At 37.9% G+C, this 17,307-nt stretch overlaps 1 protein-coding gene across 2 annotated transcripts in view; it reads left to right on the forward strand.

The window, feature by feature from the left end:
- The window catches only part of AFAP1 (actin filament associated protein 1), a 1,391,048-nt gene that overhangs the window by 994,949 nt on the left and 378,792 nt on the right, over positions 1 to 17,307 (forward strand). For both annotated transcript variants that reach the window (XM_044062808.1, XM_044062809.1), the window contains exon 5: positions 13,314 to 13,525. In XM_044062808.1, the coding sequence (XP_043918743.1) occupies positions 13,314 to 13,525 (212 nt within the window). The remainder of the gene's footprint in view (positions 1 to 13,313; positions 13,526 to 17,307) is intronic.

The following is a 17,307-nucleotide window of genomic DNA, read 5'->3' on the forward strand; positions in this document are numbered from 1 at the left end:
CCCTGATTTTCTAAGTGTCAAGAAAAATTCCTGACAGGTAGCAACTCTACCAAACAGGTCTGTCTCCCATACCCACAGCTGATGATTACATTGAAACATAAAGTAAGTGGTAGTTAAGACTGACAAGAATTCAACCATTTTCTGAATTTTTTTGCTGCATCACCTGATTCACCAGGACCATTTTAATGAAAATAATACTACAATTCAATAGCTACTCAACTGACAGAGAGTAACTGACTGTGCGTGGGAATATTACTTTTCATGTCATCAAAAGTAAGACTCAAACCAGGACCTCAAGGCAGAACTTCAAAGAAAGATCTGGGACATCAAAAACACATGGCAACAAGACAGGCCTGGAAATGTTATCTTCGTATTGATAAACACAGAGTATGGAGTTTTTTTTCTATGATATAAGGACCATTTATTATTCAAGCTATCCCAGTGTTAACTGTTTTTAGTCTCATGACTGCTTCTCTTGCTCAGCTTGTAAGTGAATTGCTCGATAGAATGTCAATGCACAGGGTACTGGGTTCAAATTCCCTGATGGCTGTGTTGTCAACTAGCAGATGGTGCAGAGTGTTAAGCCTGCAAGCTGTAGCTCTTGTGGTATGGGATTTGACTCCCTCAGCCCTTATTTGTCTACTGTGTGATCTTGAACAAGTCACTTGACCAGATAGTGCTTGAGGGGAACTGGGAATTTGGGGTAGACACCACAATGGTCCCCTGGCTGGGTCTCTGTTGAAATGTTGGCACTTGAAATGACTAGTATAAACAGCACTTAGCAAGAAAATTAAAAGTTATACTCACAGCCTCATATTGTTGCACTGTATACCTAATACCTTGAAAATAGAGGCATAGCTAGGGTGGGGTGAAGGGGGCAGTCACCATGAGTGAAAATTGTTAGGGGCTCAGTCTTCACTGTATACCAACATTGAGAAATGCAGCAAACAGTTTGCTACAGTTTTAAAGAAGTAGAAGAGGAGCCTTTTTTGGTCTCCAATTTAAAGTTGGGGGTGGTGCCAGATTGAGGGATGACAATGGGTGCACGAATAGCTAGCTACACCTCTGTGTTGTACCTGCAATGTATTACTCATATTTACATGGCCTCCCCCCATAGAGATAACAATTTCCAAATGTGAAAACCTATTTCTGACTATATTATGCACAAGTCTATGTTGCAGGCATAAGGTTAGACACTTGGAGTTTTTGCTGCTGCTACATGATTAATTTCAGCCCTGCAGGTCTAACAATTATCTGGGGGTTTTATATGCTTCCACTATGACATGCTATGTTGAAACACGGTAAGGAGCTAACTTACTGAGACAAAAATGTTTTGGATTTTAACATAAAGAAAAACCTTAAATGGCAGCATTTTTGCAGGGGAGCAACTCCCTTCATTGCCTGTGTGGAGGACAAGCCCCCTTCTTTCCTGAACTCGTACCTCTAAACCATCCTTGATGGGCCATCATGGATTTTGACTCACATTTTTGCTCTGTCCCTCTTTATCCCATCTAAAACTACTGAGTTTCAGAGCAAAAGTGGTGAATTATACTTAATAAATTATAAGAATAATGACAACAGTTTGATTATATACTTATTTTACTAAAGAAAATGTATATTAATTCATAGTCTCTTATCCTGTTAACATCTCAAGCTACTGGTACTGATATTTTATTAGAGCCCCTTATTGTTTCCCATTAATTCTGGATTGGTCCCTGATTCAGTTGAGAGCTATGCCCGAACTTGTATACTAACTGCACAGTTGAAGCAACACACAGTGAAAGGAAATTTGTGAAAATAATTTAATTGTTGCCAGTGCACACTAAGAAACTATACCAGCAATGATTTCTTACAGAAGAAAATAGGGACTCAGGGATTCAGTATCAGTGCATTGAACAAAATAGATAGAATTGTGTCCAGTTTGCACTCAATGAAGTGCAGGGAAGCAATTTCACATGCACCATGTTTTGCTATGCTGATTTCTTCTAGTAACTAAAAAAACCTAAATATAACCTTATCCTATTGTATATCGGGCAACCTATTAGAAAATAAATTTGGGATGTTGGTCCATCCAATGCCTTGTTTTTGTGAATTCTTTTTTTTTTCTACCAAAAAATAAACAAAGGAAGTTATAGAATCAGATGTCTTAGACCCGTTTAACTCTGAACAAAAATGTATCCTTCCAGTTTTCCTAACGTAGTATTCTGTTTATAAAATTTGCTTTTAATCTGTTCCTTACAAACACACAAAAAAGTGCTTTTGATGTTTGCATAAACCATGAAAATTGCAAACAGAATAACTGAGCTGACTGAAAACCAGAGTAACAATCACCAGCATAACACATGGAATTTCAACTAATGAAAGTGAGTCTTCATTCTTTCAGTAAATGTAAATTAATGGCTTTGTGCACGATGAACAGTTTAGTGCAAACCAAATCCAGAATCCAGTTCTGTCATCATGCTGTGCAGGGTGAGTATAAGCATGATGACTGATCTCAAGTGTCACAATTCTCTGGCTGGAGATCATTCAAGTTAGAGGGACACATTATAGTTTAATCATTTTTATATAAGGTCAATCTGTTTACTGTGGCTTTAAATTGGAAGACACACAAATAAGTCAAAGACACACACATTGTTACATGACCCATCAATTTTATATATAAATGTCCAAAACGTAAAAGATTTGACAGGAATTTAACAAACATTATATGTAGCCTAAATACTGTACGAATAAAGACGTGAGTTGATAACATAATCAGTATACATGGTTAGATCAAAACAACATTGAAATCTAATAACATTTTACATGGTAGAGAGTTCATAACAATGAAGGAGTAGCTAAATGTACTTATTTACTATGTAGAAATGTCATAGTCAGGGGAGTATTGAGAAAAAGTAGTGATATGAAGATATACTAGATCTTGAGGGGTGGGAGAGACTAGGTGCATGTCATTTGGTAGGAGGGGAAGAGAGAAAACTGAGTGAGGAAAGGAAGGCAGGGGTTAAGTACACTGGAGTTAGATGTGAGTAGAGTATAACAGCTTAAGGATAATGATGTGACTGTACTGTGGGAAGTAAACAGATAAGAGCAGAGATATAGATAAAGTTAAAAAATAGAGGGTTTAGGTAAAAGGCAGGTGGAAGTGTATAAGGAATAGGAGTTCAGAGAAGTAAATAAAAAACTGAGACAACAATACGATCTTCAGAGCTAGAGACTATAGCTTGGATAGCTGAAGGTTCCTTGGGTTGAGATAGGCTTTTTAGATTTATTTTTGATGATGGAACAGGCAGTTAGGTTGTCTGATGTGGTGCTCATGGACAGAGACAGAGAGAGAACCCGATATGCCTTGCACTGATGGCATGGCAAACACAAGACATCTTAAATTTAGCATTGCAAAATGCACTCTAATACACTTTGTTGGTGTTTGGGGAGGAGGGATAAATCCTGGGCATGTATATATACTATCTGGAATCTTCCTAAGTAAGCCAATCAGGAAAAGGATCTATGTATTGTATTAATCCTAAGTTAAATCATGATCTGTATTATGAAGCTGCAATGAGAAAAGTTAAATGAATTCTATATCTATCTTCATAACTTATTGACTGGATTCCAGTAATATTCAGTAGTAGTTTGCATCCATAAGGTTATAACTGGTGTGATGCCTCTATTCTCTGTAACTTCAAGGAGACAGGGAGGTTGGGTTGGTGGAAAGTGTGCAATATATGTACAGCAGTAGTAAAGAGACAAAGAAGGAGCAGGAGGTCGTGGTTTTAATGCCGTCATTGTCCAAGGTAAGTAAGTGAGGTGACTTGAAACAGAAGTGAAGTTGGAAAAAGAGAAAATTGGTGGCACCTGAAGGGAAGGTGGCCTAAAACAAACCTGAGGAAATGCTCGTTCACAGAGAAGGAGTGGTACTGCTCTGGAATGCTGAGGTACTGTGACACTGTCAAAAGAGATGATAGCCATATTGTTCATTCTTTACCAGCTAAATGCCTGACCTGGAGAAGAGGAGATGGTTCCTGTATTTTGTTATGGTATAACCATAAAGAAAGATTTTTTTTTTATGTAAAGTTGGCATGTAAGGCTTTGGCACTTACACTATATATGTCGTGATTTTGTGGTTTTAGTTTTTTTTTTGTTTGTTTGTTATTTTGTTTTTTGATGGCTATCTGATTGGCTGATTCATCCTTTTTATTGGTAATGTATTGGGATGATTTTTTTTTTATTTTTACTTTTATGGTTATATTGTAGAGATTTGTATTTGGAATGTTTGTTTTAAGTCAGCGGAGTTGTTTTGGAAATTCTGTGTGTGTGTTTTTGTCAGCATTGTTTGCAGTTTTTTTTTTTTTTTATAATGACATAACTATGACAGATTTAGGATTTAGAAGCAACCTAATGACTCAGGCATATTCTACACAAACTCTTGAAAAGTTAAATGGAATGTACTTTCTAGGTCTACTCCAAATAAATGTTTTTTTTTTCACTCCCATATGTTGGGAAGTTGGTCTGTTGTTTGACAAAATATGTGTCTTGCAGAAGGAACTTCTTCCAAGTTTAAGTGAAAATGATTGAGAAGCTTTCTGATATACTTGCTTATTTAGACTTAGTTTAACTTTTAGCATAATGTCTATAATCAACACTTTTATAACTATATTTCCTTTTTTCCCTTTTACCAGTGTTACCACTGTACGATTAGTTTATATGGCTATGTTATACATTTTCTAACATTGTTATTGTTTTGCTTGGAGCTTTTCTCCCCGGGCCTCTACTGAAAATGGACATATATCCAGCTAGACTAGCCCGGTCAACAAATGTAAAATAAAATAAATAAAATAAATACATTTCTTAGAATACAGAATAAAGGTAAGTAAGTAAAGTTGTGATGCAGGTTGCACTTTGCCTTAAAAGGCAGTTATGTTTTCTTATTGAGTGTGTTGAAGAACATAACAAAGGAATTGTCTCATTATTTAATGTGGCATTTGCATCTACTACTGTAGTTATGATAAAACTATGCTTTTTAGAAGCCCTACTGTTTTTAACTGCATTAATTTGAATTAAACCCCTTTCAATTTAAATATTTATGGTGGGTTAGCACCTAAAGTCGTTACAGTTCAGTCTGCTTATTGCTTCGTCATAATCAAATTACATAAAAAAATAAATAATAAATCATAGCCTCTTCCAAGGAAGTAAATGGTTAGTATTTATCTTTTATTGCAGTTTTCTGCCTTGCAAGTGTTATTAGAGGGATAATTTGATATTAGTCCATGAAGATACAGTATTATTTTCTTTTCTTTTCTATCTTTTTTTTTTTTTTTTGCTTTCCACAGGACCTGGACCAATGGCTTCTCTACCTGCACTCAGTGGACCATTCTTTCAGAGGTGTAGGAGCCATGTGGCCCAAAGCCAGACCAGAGCCCTATAACCCATTCATTCCTGCCCGATCCATCAATTCTTCAACTATGAAAGTCAGGTGTTAAAGGGGCACAACAATAATACCCAATAATCCCATGTTTGCAAAGAAATTTCTAAGTGAGGCCCAAGCATGTCAAGCAAACACAGGCCTCTCTATCTGCAAGCCCTGCTAGCAGCGTTATCAAACAGACGCCTTACACACGCCTTGGGGCACACATGACTTGACACAGGGTGATCCAGGGCAAATGGTCCCAAAAAGAAAAGCACCTCCACATCAATCAAAGAAACAAGCAGTAGCAATAAATGCACTACAGCTTTTAAGGACTTCCCGTATCCAGGACAATTACTGATAAGAATAGACAACACCACAGTAATGTGGCACATAAACAAACAAGGAGGAACACATTCATACTCCCCTTTAGCACTTAGCCATGACCCTTTGGAACTTGGCTCTGGAATGGCAATCGAACTTCAGTTAGTCAATACCTGCCAGGATTGAAAACATGCTGGGCAAGACAATTACAGGAAATGACAGATCCACTACCTAATGGAAGCTACATCCTCAGGTGTTTACAGAAATAACCCAGTGAGGCCAGACACAGACCCTTGCCTCCCCACAGGAATCATCAATTGAAAAGTTTTGTTCCGGGAGGACCTTTCATCCAAAGGTCTGGAGACTGACTCTCCTTTCTGCATTCAGTTGGACAGCATGGGACAGTTTACGCATTCCCACCTCTGCCTCTCTGCCCAAGGTACTTTGAAAGCCAAGAGCAGACAAGAATCAAGATGATACTGATTGCTCCAGATTGGCCAAGGCAACACTGGTACCCATTGCCGAGGAGCCTAACACAGGCTCCTCCCCGGTCCCTGCCTCTAATGCCTCTTTTCTGCTGACTCAGCACAGTCACACAAAACTCTACAGTCAAAGCTGAAAAACACTCAATCTCGCTGTATGGAAAATTCTTAACACCACAACAGACCCTACTCTCCAAGGAGTGAGGATGTCATTTTGGAGGCCAGAAGGCTATCTACTAGAAAAATTCATCTAAAATGGAAGCGGTGTTTTGTTCTTGAATGCTATGCAAAGGCCAGGACCCTAGAAAACTGAACTTGCTCAGGTATTACAGTATCTAGCTGAGCTTAAGGAACAGTGACTTTCATTTTCTTCCATAAAAATCCACATGCCCCAGCCAGTTCTACAGAATACAACACGATCCTCCTTATTTTCTCAAAATTGCCTTACTTATTAGTTCCTCAGAGGGGCTAAGAATATTAGACCACCAAGGAAACAAATCCAATACCAGCCTGTATCTTAATTACATGTACTAGAAAAATTAACATTGCCTCCTTTTGAACCAGCTGCCCCGAATAGATTTGCAATGATTTTGTCCTGAAAAACTGCCTTCCTTCTGGCTAATACTCAGCCTCAGAGTTTCAGAACTACAGGCCCTCACATGGCGTGTGCAGCCCTTCGATTTCCATCAGGGACAGGGTTTCCTTCACACCAACCCATCATTTAAGCCTAAAGTGGTATCTAGGGTAGCTTTTAAATCGCTTTCACACACCTTCCCACTTTTGCACCCAATCCTCAGCCTGTAAAGGAAAGGCTGCTTACATTCCTCAGACATCCATAGGCAGCTACGCTACTATTTGACACAGAACAAAGTCCCTTCGGGTGGAAATCGTGGTGAACAACTCTCTTGTGTCCTATGCTGTAGGCTCAAGTGGGAAGCCAGTTTCCAAGCAGGACTATTTCAAAGTGGATAGGCCACTGCATACGGTTTTGTTATTCGCGATTATGGGAAATCTGTTCCACAGGTATCAGATCACACTCAATCAGGGCCACAGCTACCTCTACAGCCTTCCCCAGAGGAGAGCCCCTATCAAAGATATTCTGAGGCAGCCACTTGAGTTCTGTACATACCTTCACAAAACACTACCACCCGCTTTTTTTTATATTCCAGAACAAGAGCAGGCTTTGCCACTGCTGTTTTGCAGGGCATTCTGGCTCAACCCAGTTCCTCCTAGTACCTACCACCCTGTGCGTAGCTTTGGGACTCTACCCATTCAGGATTACCGCCAGCTAAGCGCACGATGAACATAGTATGTTTTGTACCTATAAATGTAGATGTTCGAAAAGCATTGTACAGCTGCAAGTGGTTGTGCTCTCCCTCCTTCCCCACTTGGTAAAGGCATGGGGCCTAACAACCTCTTCTACAACCTGATCAAGCATTCTTCTATGGTTTATCGCTGGTATCCACTGATTTGATTATATTGCATTGCATGTATACGCGATATAAGCATAATTTACGGTATTGCCTTCCTTCTAGCACCTGACATCTGGGGCAAGAAAGACCGAAGAATGGCGCTAGCTGTGTTCCTATATAATCGGGCCTCACTGACGCTAGAAGAGAAAGCGACGACAACCGACGCCTCGACTAAGATCTCTTTGAATTCAAGCCGATCGAGGGACCGCTTAGACGGCAGAGAACCTTATATCTGTGATTACTGCAGCTGTATTAGCACTCGAACATCTACATTTATGGTAGGTACAAAACTGTACTTTTTTGCTGCTGCTACATGATTAATTTCAGCCCTGTGGGTCTGACAGTTATCTGGGGGTTTTATATGCTTCCACTATGACATGCTATGTTGAAACACGGTAAGGAGCTAACTTACTGAGACAAAAATGTTTTGGATTTTAACATAAAGAAAAACCTTAAATGGCAGCATTTTTGCAGGGGAGCAACTCCCTTCATTGCCTGTGTGGAGGACAAGCCCCCTTCTTTCCTGAACTCGTACCTCTAAACCATCCTTGATGGGCCATCATGGATTTTGACTCACATTTTTGCTCTGTCCCTCTTTATCCCATCTAAAACTACTGAGTTTCAGAGCAAAAGTGGTGAATTATACTTAATAAATTATAAGAATAATGACAACAGTTTGATTATATACTTATTTTACTAAAGAAAATGTATATTAATTCATAGTCTCTTATCCTGTTAACATCTCAAGCTACTGGTACTGATATTTTAATAGAGCCCCTTATTGTTTCCCATTAATACTGGATTGGTCCCTGATTCAGTTGAGAGCTATGCCCGAACTTGTATACTAACTGCACAGTTGAAGCAACACACAGTGAAAGGAAATTTGTGAAAATAATTTAATTGTTGCCAGTGCACACTAAGAAACTATACCAGCAATAATTTCTTACAGAAGAAAATAGGGACTCAGGGATTCAGTATCAGTGCGTTGAACAAAATAGATAGAATTGTGTCCAGTTTGCACTCAATGAAGTGCAGGGAAGCAATTTCACATGCACCATGTTTTGCTATGCTGATTTCTTCTAGTAACTAAAAAAACCTAAACATAACCTTATCCTATTGTATATCGGGCAACCTATTAGAAAATAAATTTGGGATGTTGGTCCATCCAATGCCTTGTTTTTGTGAATTCTTTTTTTTTCTACCAAAAAATAAACAAAGGAAGTTATAGAATCAGATGTCTTAGACCCGTTTACTCTGAACAAAAATGTATCCTTCCAGTTTTTCTAACGTAGTATTCTGTTTATAAAATTTGCTTTTAATCTGTTCCTTACAAACACACAAAAAAGTGCTTTTGATGTTTGCATAAACCATGAAAATTGCAAACAGAATAACTGAGCTGACTGAAAACCAGAGTAACAATCACCAGCATAACACATGGAATTTCAACTAATGAAAGTGAGTCTTCATTCTTTCAGTAAATGTAAATTAATGGCTTTGTGCACGATGAACAGTTTAGTGCAAACCAAATCCAGAATCCAGTTCTGTCATCATGCTGTGCAGGGTGAGTATAAGCATGATGACTGATCTCAAGTGTCACAATTCTGTGGCTGGAGATCATTCAAGTTAGAGGGACACATTATAGTTTAATCATTTTTATATAAGGTCAATCTGTTTACTGTGGCTTTAAATTGGAAGACACACAAATAAGTCAAAGACACACACGTTGTTACATGACCCATCAATTTTATATATAAATGTCCAAAACGTAAAAGATTTGACAGGAATTTAACAAACATTATATGTAGCCTAAATATTGTACGAATAAAGACGTGAGTTGATAACATAATCAGTATACATGGTTAGATCAAAACAACATTGAAATCTAATTACATTTTACATGGTAGAGAGTTCATAACAATGAAGGAGTAGCTAAATGTACTTATTTACTATGTAGAAATGTCATAGTCAGGGGAGTATTGAGAAAAAGTAGTGATATGAAGATATACTAGATCTTGAGGGGTCGGAGAGACGAGGTGCATGTCATTTGGTAGGAGGGGAAGAGAGAAAACTGAGCGAGGAAAGGAAGGCAGGGGTTAAGTAGACTGGAGTTAGATGTCAGTAGAGTATAACAGCTTAAGGATAATGATGTGACTGTACTGTGGGAAGTAAACAGATAAGAGCAGAGATATAGATAAAGTTAAAAAATAGAGGGTTTAGGTAAAAGGCAGGTGGAAGTGTATAAGGAATAGGAGTTCAGAGAAGTAAATAAAAAACTGAGACAGCAATACGATCTTCAGAGCTAGAGACTATAGCTTGGATAGCTGAAGGTTCCTTGGGTTGAGATAGGCTTTTTAGATTTATTTTTGATGATGGAACAGGCAGTTAGGTTGTCTGATATGGTGCTCATGGACAGAGATAGAGAGAGAACCTGATATGCCTTGCATTGATGGCATGGCAAACACAAGACATCTTAAATTTAGCATTGCAAAATGCACTCTAATACACTTTGTTGGTGTTTGGGGAGGAGGGATAAATCCTGGGCATGTATATATACTATCTGGAATCTTCCTAAGTAAGCCAATCAGGAGAAGGATCTATGCATTGTATTAATCCTAAGCTAAATCATGATCTGTATTATGAAGCTGCAATGAGAAAAGTTAAATGAATTCTATATCTATCTTCATAACTTATTGACTGGATTCCAGTAATATTCAGTAGTAGTTTGCATCCATAAGGTTATAACTGGTGTGATGCCTCTATTCTCTGTAACTTCAAGGCGACAGGGAGATTGGGTTGGTGGAAAGTGTGCAATATATGTACAGCAGTAGTAAAAAGACAAAAGAAGGAGCAGGAGGTACGTGGTTTTAATGCCGTCATTGTCCAAGGTAAGTAAGTGAGGTGACTTGAAACAGAAGTAAAGAAGTTGGAAAAAGAGAAAATTGGTGGCACCTGAAGGGAAGGTGGCCTAAAACAAACCTGAGGAAATGCTCGTTCACAGAGAAGGAGTGGTACTGCTCTGGAATGCTGAGGTACTGTGACACTGTCAAAAGAGATGATAGCCATATTGTTCATTCTTTACCAGCTAAATGCCTGACCTGGAGAAGAGGAGATGGTTCCTGTATTTTGTTATGGTATAACCATAAAGAAAGTTTTTTTTTTTTATGTAAAGTTGGCATGTAAGGCTTTGGCACTTACAATATATATGTCATGATTTTGTGGTTTTAGTTTTTTTTTTGTTTGTTTGTTATTTTGTTTTTTGATGGCTATCTGATTGGCCGATTCATCATTTTTATTGGTAATGTATTGGGATGATTTTTTTTTATTTTTACTTTTATGGTTATATTGTAGAGATTTGTATTTGGAATGTTTGTTTTAAGTCAGCGGAGTTGTTTTGGAAATTCTGTGTGTGTGTTTTTGTCAGCATTGTTTGCAGTTTTTTTTTTTTTTGATAATGACATAACTATGACAGATTTAGGATTTAGAAGCAACCTAATGACTCAGGCATATTCTACACAAACTCTTGAAAAGTTAAATGGAATGTACTTTCTAGGTCTACTCCAAATAAATGTTTTTTTTTTCACTCCCATATGTTGGGAAGTTGGTCTGTTGTTTGACAAAGTATGTGTCTTGCAGAAGGAACTTCTTCCAAGTTTAAGTGAAAATGATTGAGAAGCTTTCTGATATACTTGCTTATTTAGACTTAGTTTAACTTTTAGCATAATGTCTATAGTCAACACTTTTATAACTATATTTCCTTTTTTTCCCTTTTACCAATGTTACCACTGTACGATTAGTTTATATGGCTATGTTATACATTTTTTTTAACATTGTTATTGTTTTTGCTTGGAGCTTTTCTCCCCGGGCCTCTACTGAAAATGGACATATATCCAGCTAGACTAGCCCGGTCAACAAATGTAAAATAAAATAAATAAAATAAATACATTTCTTAGAATACAGAATAAAGGTAAGTAAGTAAAGTTGTGATGCAGGTTGCACTTTGCCTTAAAAGGCAGTTATGTTTTCTTATTGAGTGTGTTGAAGAACATAACAAAGGAATTGTCTCATTATTTAATGTGGCATTTGCATCAGAGTTCTACTACTGTAGTTATGATAAAACTCTGCTTTTTAGAAGCCCTACTGTTTTTAACTGCATTAATTTCAATTAACCCCCCTGCCAATTTAAATATTTATGGTGGGTTAGTACCTAAAGTCGTTACAGTTCAGTCTGCTTATTGCTTCGTCATAATCAAATTACATAAAAAAATAAATAATAAATCATAGCCTCTCCCAAGGAAGTAAATGGTTAGTATTTATCTTTTATTGCAGTTTTCTGCCTTGCAAGTGTTATTAGAGGGATAATTTGATATTAGTCCATGAAGATACAGTATTATTTTCTTTTCTTTTCTATCTTTCTTTTTTTTTTTGCTTTCCACAGGACCTGGACCAATGGCTTCTCTACCTGCACTCAGTGGACCATTCTTTCAGAGGGGTAGGAGCCATGTGGCCCAAAGCCAGACCAGAGCCCTATAACCCATTCATTCCTGCCCGATCCATCAATTCCTCAACTATGAAAGTCAGGTGTTAGGGAACAGGGCAGCTTCATGGACTGCCCACCCATTTTCTTTCCCTTTCACTGGCTTACTAAACTGTGTTGTGTGCCATCTGCTGCAAGAAGTATATGTCCTCATGCTGAATGCCCATACTACAGAGAAGTGCATTGCTGTAACAGGCCTATGCTCCATGGGTGCAAAAACTTCAGAAGTAAAGGAACAAAGGCTTTAGTCTGCAATCCTACTTAGGGTAGTCACTTAGTTTTATAGGTAAGCACTAGGCTAGCTCCCCTTTTGGACCATTTTAAGACCAGACGATTTCCCTTAAAGGTGACACTCAAACCCGGTAGGTTGTGTCTGTGAGGTAAACCCTTTAAACATTATGCCAACCCACAACCCACAACCTTCTTATTGTTTTCGTGAAGTTATTTTTTATCATTGTTTCCTCTGATTGATTTAAACCTGTTGAAAGAACAATACACTATAATAAGAAAAATTAACAGAAACTTAGATGGTGAAGCAGTGGGATTTGTAACTCACTGTTACACTATTCAAGTTATACCTGTGCCCCACCCCCACTCCTGCTACATATATATATATATATATATATATCTATATATACATACACACTAACGCAGAAATCATTGTGCTTCAAAGTAGGGAGAATAGTCTAAGAGTACACAATCTCACACTTAGTATATATTAACCTAATTCATACTCTCAATTATAGTTCTTCAGGTTTCAGCAAGCACTCTGGTAAGAATCAAGAGGATTTTCTAAATGTTCATTCTTTGTAGAATAAAGTATGTTCCAGTGTTACTTAATATTGTATTATAATAATAAATTAATAAAGCTGGTAGTTTGTCCTATCAGTTAAATTATCATGTTTGAAAAAAATGACTTTTAGTTTTGCACATTAATTCATTATCTCTGAATTTTACAGATAAAAGCTTCTTTAAATGACTGCCATTTAGTTTTGTACCTTTATTTTTATTAATAGCTTTCATTCTAGGGTAAGATATGATTGCACGTACACATGATGCTGTTTTTTAAAATGTAACCTTCCATCCTTTTTGTTGTAAAGATTACGATTCAGATGCTATGAGCAGTTCCTACGAATCTTACGATGAGGAGGATGAAGATGGCAAAGGAAAGAAAATGAGACATCAGTGGCCTTCTGAAGAGGCATCAATGGACCTGGTGAAAGATGCTCGAATATGTGCCTTCCTCTTGAGAAAGAAGCGCTTTGGACAATGGACCAAACTCCTGTGTCTTATCAAAGACAACAAGTTACTGGTAAGTGCAGTCCTGGAGGCTACAACATTTTCAAAATTGTCTTTTTAAAAGGTATGTATACTTAAAGGACATTTACTTGAAATTTGGAGCATATTATATGAAATTTTAGTACTACTACTGGTGGTGTTTGTACTTGGAAAGTGGATGCCAAATTGAGCCAGAACATTTTAAGAACTAGGGGCTTCTAGAACGCGATGACTTCATAGCTAATGATTCTCCTTTATACGTTCAAAGGCTAGGCTTCAGTCCTGACCACTAGTCAGTGACCTGTGGAGTTTTCATGTTCTGATCATACCTACAGGATGTTTTCACTGGGTATTCCAGTTTCCACACAGAAATATTTTTATTGATTGACTGCTGTAAACTGTTTGTATATACTGACTATGTATTTATTTTCATGGACCAGGTCATGGCTACAGAGGGTCTGAAAAGGAACAGGGTACAGATAAACATAGCTTTTTAGTGCTGTTTGTATGACATGGGGCAGCACCTCATATGTAGTAGAAGAACTATGAGCAGATGTAAAGCAGAGTACCTCATTAAACCTTTTTAAACACAACCTGGATAACTGGATGGGGAACAGAAAATACACCCCTGGGATTCCACCTGTGTCCCTGCTGGACAGTGGCATAGAGGACTGACTTGTTGGAACATGGGCTAAATTCTTGGCTAGGCTTGTAAGGGTCTTGGGGCCTAGTAACTTCCTTTGATCCTATGATGTTTAGTTATTTGAGAAGATAACATGCATTTCCAGTGTACAGAACCATACTACTAGCATGTGGACGCCTCATATGTTATGTCATGATGTCATGCACTGAAGGCTATTCATTATAAATCAGCTGTAAAACATTGTCATAATTAGGTCAGTTTCATATTCAGGTGGCCAGTGTTTACAAGTAAGATGCGTGAGCAGACATTGTAGACAGAAGCTGCTGGCAGAGATCATGCTGATCTGTGGTAAAGCCACTATAATACTTTTATAGAATCTGTGCCTTAGGCAAATTAATTTCTGTCACCTCTTTGGATTTCTTTGATGCTGTGACATGCCCAGCATCCTACTCTTCCTCACAAGAACAACAGGCCACAAACAAGTTCTTGTTGCTGTGGTTTAGTTGACTTTATATGGAGCTGTGGTGGTCAGGCCTGACAGCAGCTGTAAGTCTGTCCACAACTGAGTGTCACTGCAATTGCAATAGTCCTGTCAGTGGCAATCATGAAAGAATGTGTGTACTTGTCAGTAGAATCCATCAGTAGCAAGGTTGCAGCATCATGCACTCACTCTGTACACATTATTCCTAAATGGGGTGCATACACTGACTCCGGCATGATTGCTATTGCTTCTCTTATTTGCCTGTTTGCAGTTATTTTGTTATACCTTTGTACAATGCTGCAGAATATGTTTTAATGGGAAATAGTTTATTAGTCTATTTGAGCATCTTACATAGCTACATCCATTTAAAAAGATTGTGTTGATTCTGACTCTATTTAAAAGTTTTACCTTAGCAAATTAGTTTCCAGTTCACAAATTATTTTCATGTATGTTTGACATGCTGTGTCACCATCAGAATCATCTTTGGATCAAAGTGCTGTACCTTTGAACCCCTTGTCAAATTATGTTCATTCAGTGATATTACTCCCTGACTGTGTTACTATGGGAGGGACATTGCGTTACACAATGTTGCTTTACTTGTGAACTGTGAATGTAAAGTCATTTTTGTTCATCCCTGATGATGCCTTGCTAAATATGTAAATACAACAAATGGTAGCAATTAATTAAAAGATGAGAGCTCTTTGCAGGAAACAACAAAGTATTTTCTTTTCATTAAACCACTAATTCCGCATCTTTATGGCAGTCCATCTTAACTTTGTACAGTCTTATATCACATTCTGTACATATGCTACTTAACTGCTGCTGTTTGTAAATAGTCTGACAGGCAATGTTTGAGTGTGACACTCGTATGCCAATAGGTATCATCTTACGAAGGTGACTGATACTATAACACGCAGGGTAAAGGTATAAACCTCTAACTAATTTTTTCTATAGTTGTAGGTATGAGTGTCTCAGTCTTCATTTGCACACTTTTGACTCTAAGCTCAAAATGGGTCATCCCCTAAAAAAATATATTTGTGGCTGGTGTGCTTTTCTCATTTCAAATTAGCAAATAAAACTCATAGTCTATGAAAGACCTAATTTGTGGTTATATATTTGGACTATTCCTTCTGTTTATACTATTCTGTGAGTCTGCCAGTTTGGTGCAGAATTTTAAGACAATGGTTGATAGACCTGTACCTGGCAGTCAACCTGCATTTGATTTTCACAGCTTCAATTGTTTGCTATGTAACCCAAGCAGGTCTGTTAACCATTGCTTTTGGTTAAGCCTGAAATGGTTCATGTGGATCAGTGCTATAAACTGATGTTCATTCATATGTTTAATTAATTTGCATTTTGTGAAATATACTATTTTCAACTTGTGTAGTAGATTTGAAATGGAGAGGTGAACATCTTTTAAAGCATAACTGCTCTTCATGCATGAGAAAGACCTAGAACCTTCTGAGCATTGGATGACCATTCTCCAACACGTACACACACACACACACACACACACACACACACACACACACACAAGACCTTTGTTAATTATTTATTTTTTAACCTCAGAGGCGATCTCTGCCTAACATACAAAGCTATGTCAAACCCAGAGCTGTTGGACATGCTTTACTTAAAGAAATCCCAATTCCTCTGAGCTACACGCTCTAGGGACCTAAACCTTGTCACCACAATAAACAGAACATGCTGGTGGGATAGATTCCTATCTCAGGGACTTCCCATACTCTGGAACAAATTACCTATCTATATCAAACAAAGCTCCTCATTAGCACTCTTTAAGAAAGATCTTGTTGATTGGATGGGAGATCGGAAATTCACCCCGAGGATCACTTCTGTGGCTCTGCTTGACAGGGGCACAGGACAATAATTTTCTTGGGTGGCAAAAGCCAGGGTACCATTTGGCTAGGCTTGTATAGGCCCTAGGGCCAATAGCCTAGTACCTACCTATGAACCACTTTTGGTCAGTAGCTATTGCCTACTGTCTAAAAAAGTGAACGGTGTTTAATCGACCTGATATAAGCGAAAGCTGACAATGTCGAAGTGTCAGAACAGTGATTTTTTTCCAAGGGAAAAAAAATCGCTGTTCCAACAACAACAAAAAAATCAATTACAAACATTACATTAAGTGGGGGGGGGGGGTTCACCCCCCCACCCCCTCGATGTGGGGGACTGCGTCCACCACACCCCCCTACTTAAATATACCAACTCCGAGACCACACTACAGTGCCGAAAATGATAGTACGAAAGGCCAAATTCTTTCCCAGGGAAAGAATTTGCTTAACAGCCACTTTGATTTTTGCATTTTCAGCCTTTTCAGTTTGACCAAGATGCATTTGAAAGAATGCATCTTTGGTCTTCTAATATAGGCCCTATGCTGGGGGGTTGTTTTGCTCACATTATAACTGCTCTAATATGACTGGAGCTCTAGTTTTCTTTTCTTAAACTCCAGTTGGACTTCAGAGTGAAGCATTTGCCATTTGAGACTCACTTACCTAATGGTAGAAAATGTTAATTTTTTGTTTTATATATTTATATTTCTTATTTTATTACATTCCAAAATAAAACAGTGGAAAAACATATGTGGCAATGCAAGTTAATATTATAATCATGCAAACCATTTTTATTTCTCTGAGACTACAATAAGGAAAAGTTCTTTGGGCTGGCATTATGACAA

This window comes from Protopterus annectens, chromosome 2.part1 (assembly GCF_019279795.1).
Source record: "Protopterus annectens isolate FY-2018-M chromosome 2.part1, PAN1.0, whole genome shotgun sequence".
Taxonomy (NCBI): domain Eukaryota; kingdom Metazoa; phylum Chordata; order Ceratodontiformes; family Protopteridae; genus Protopterus; species Protopterus annectens.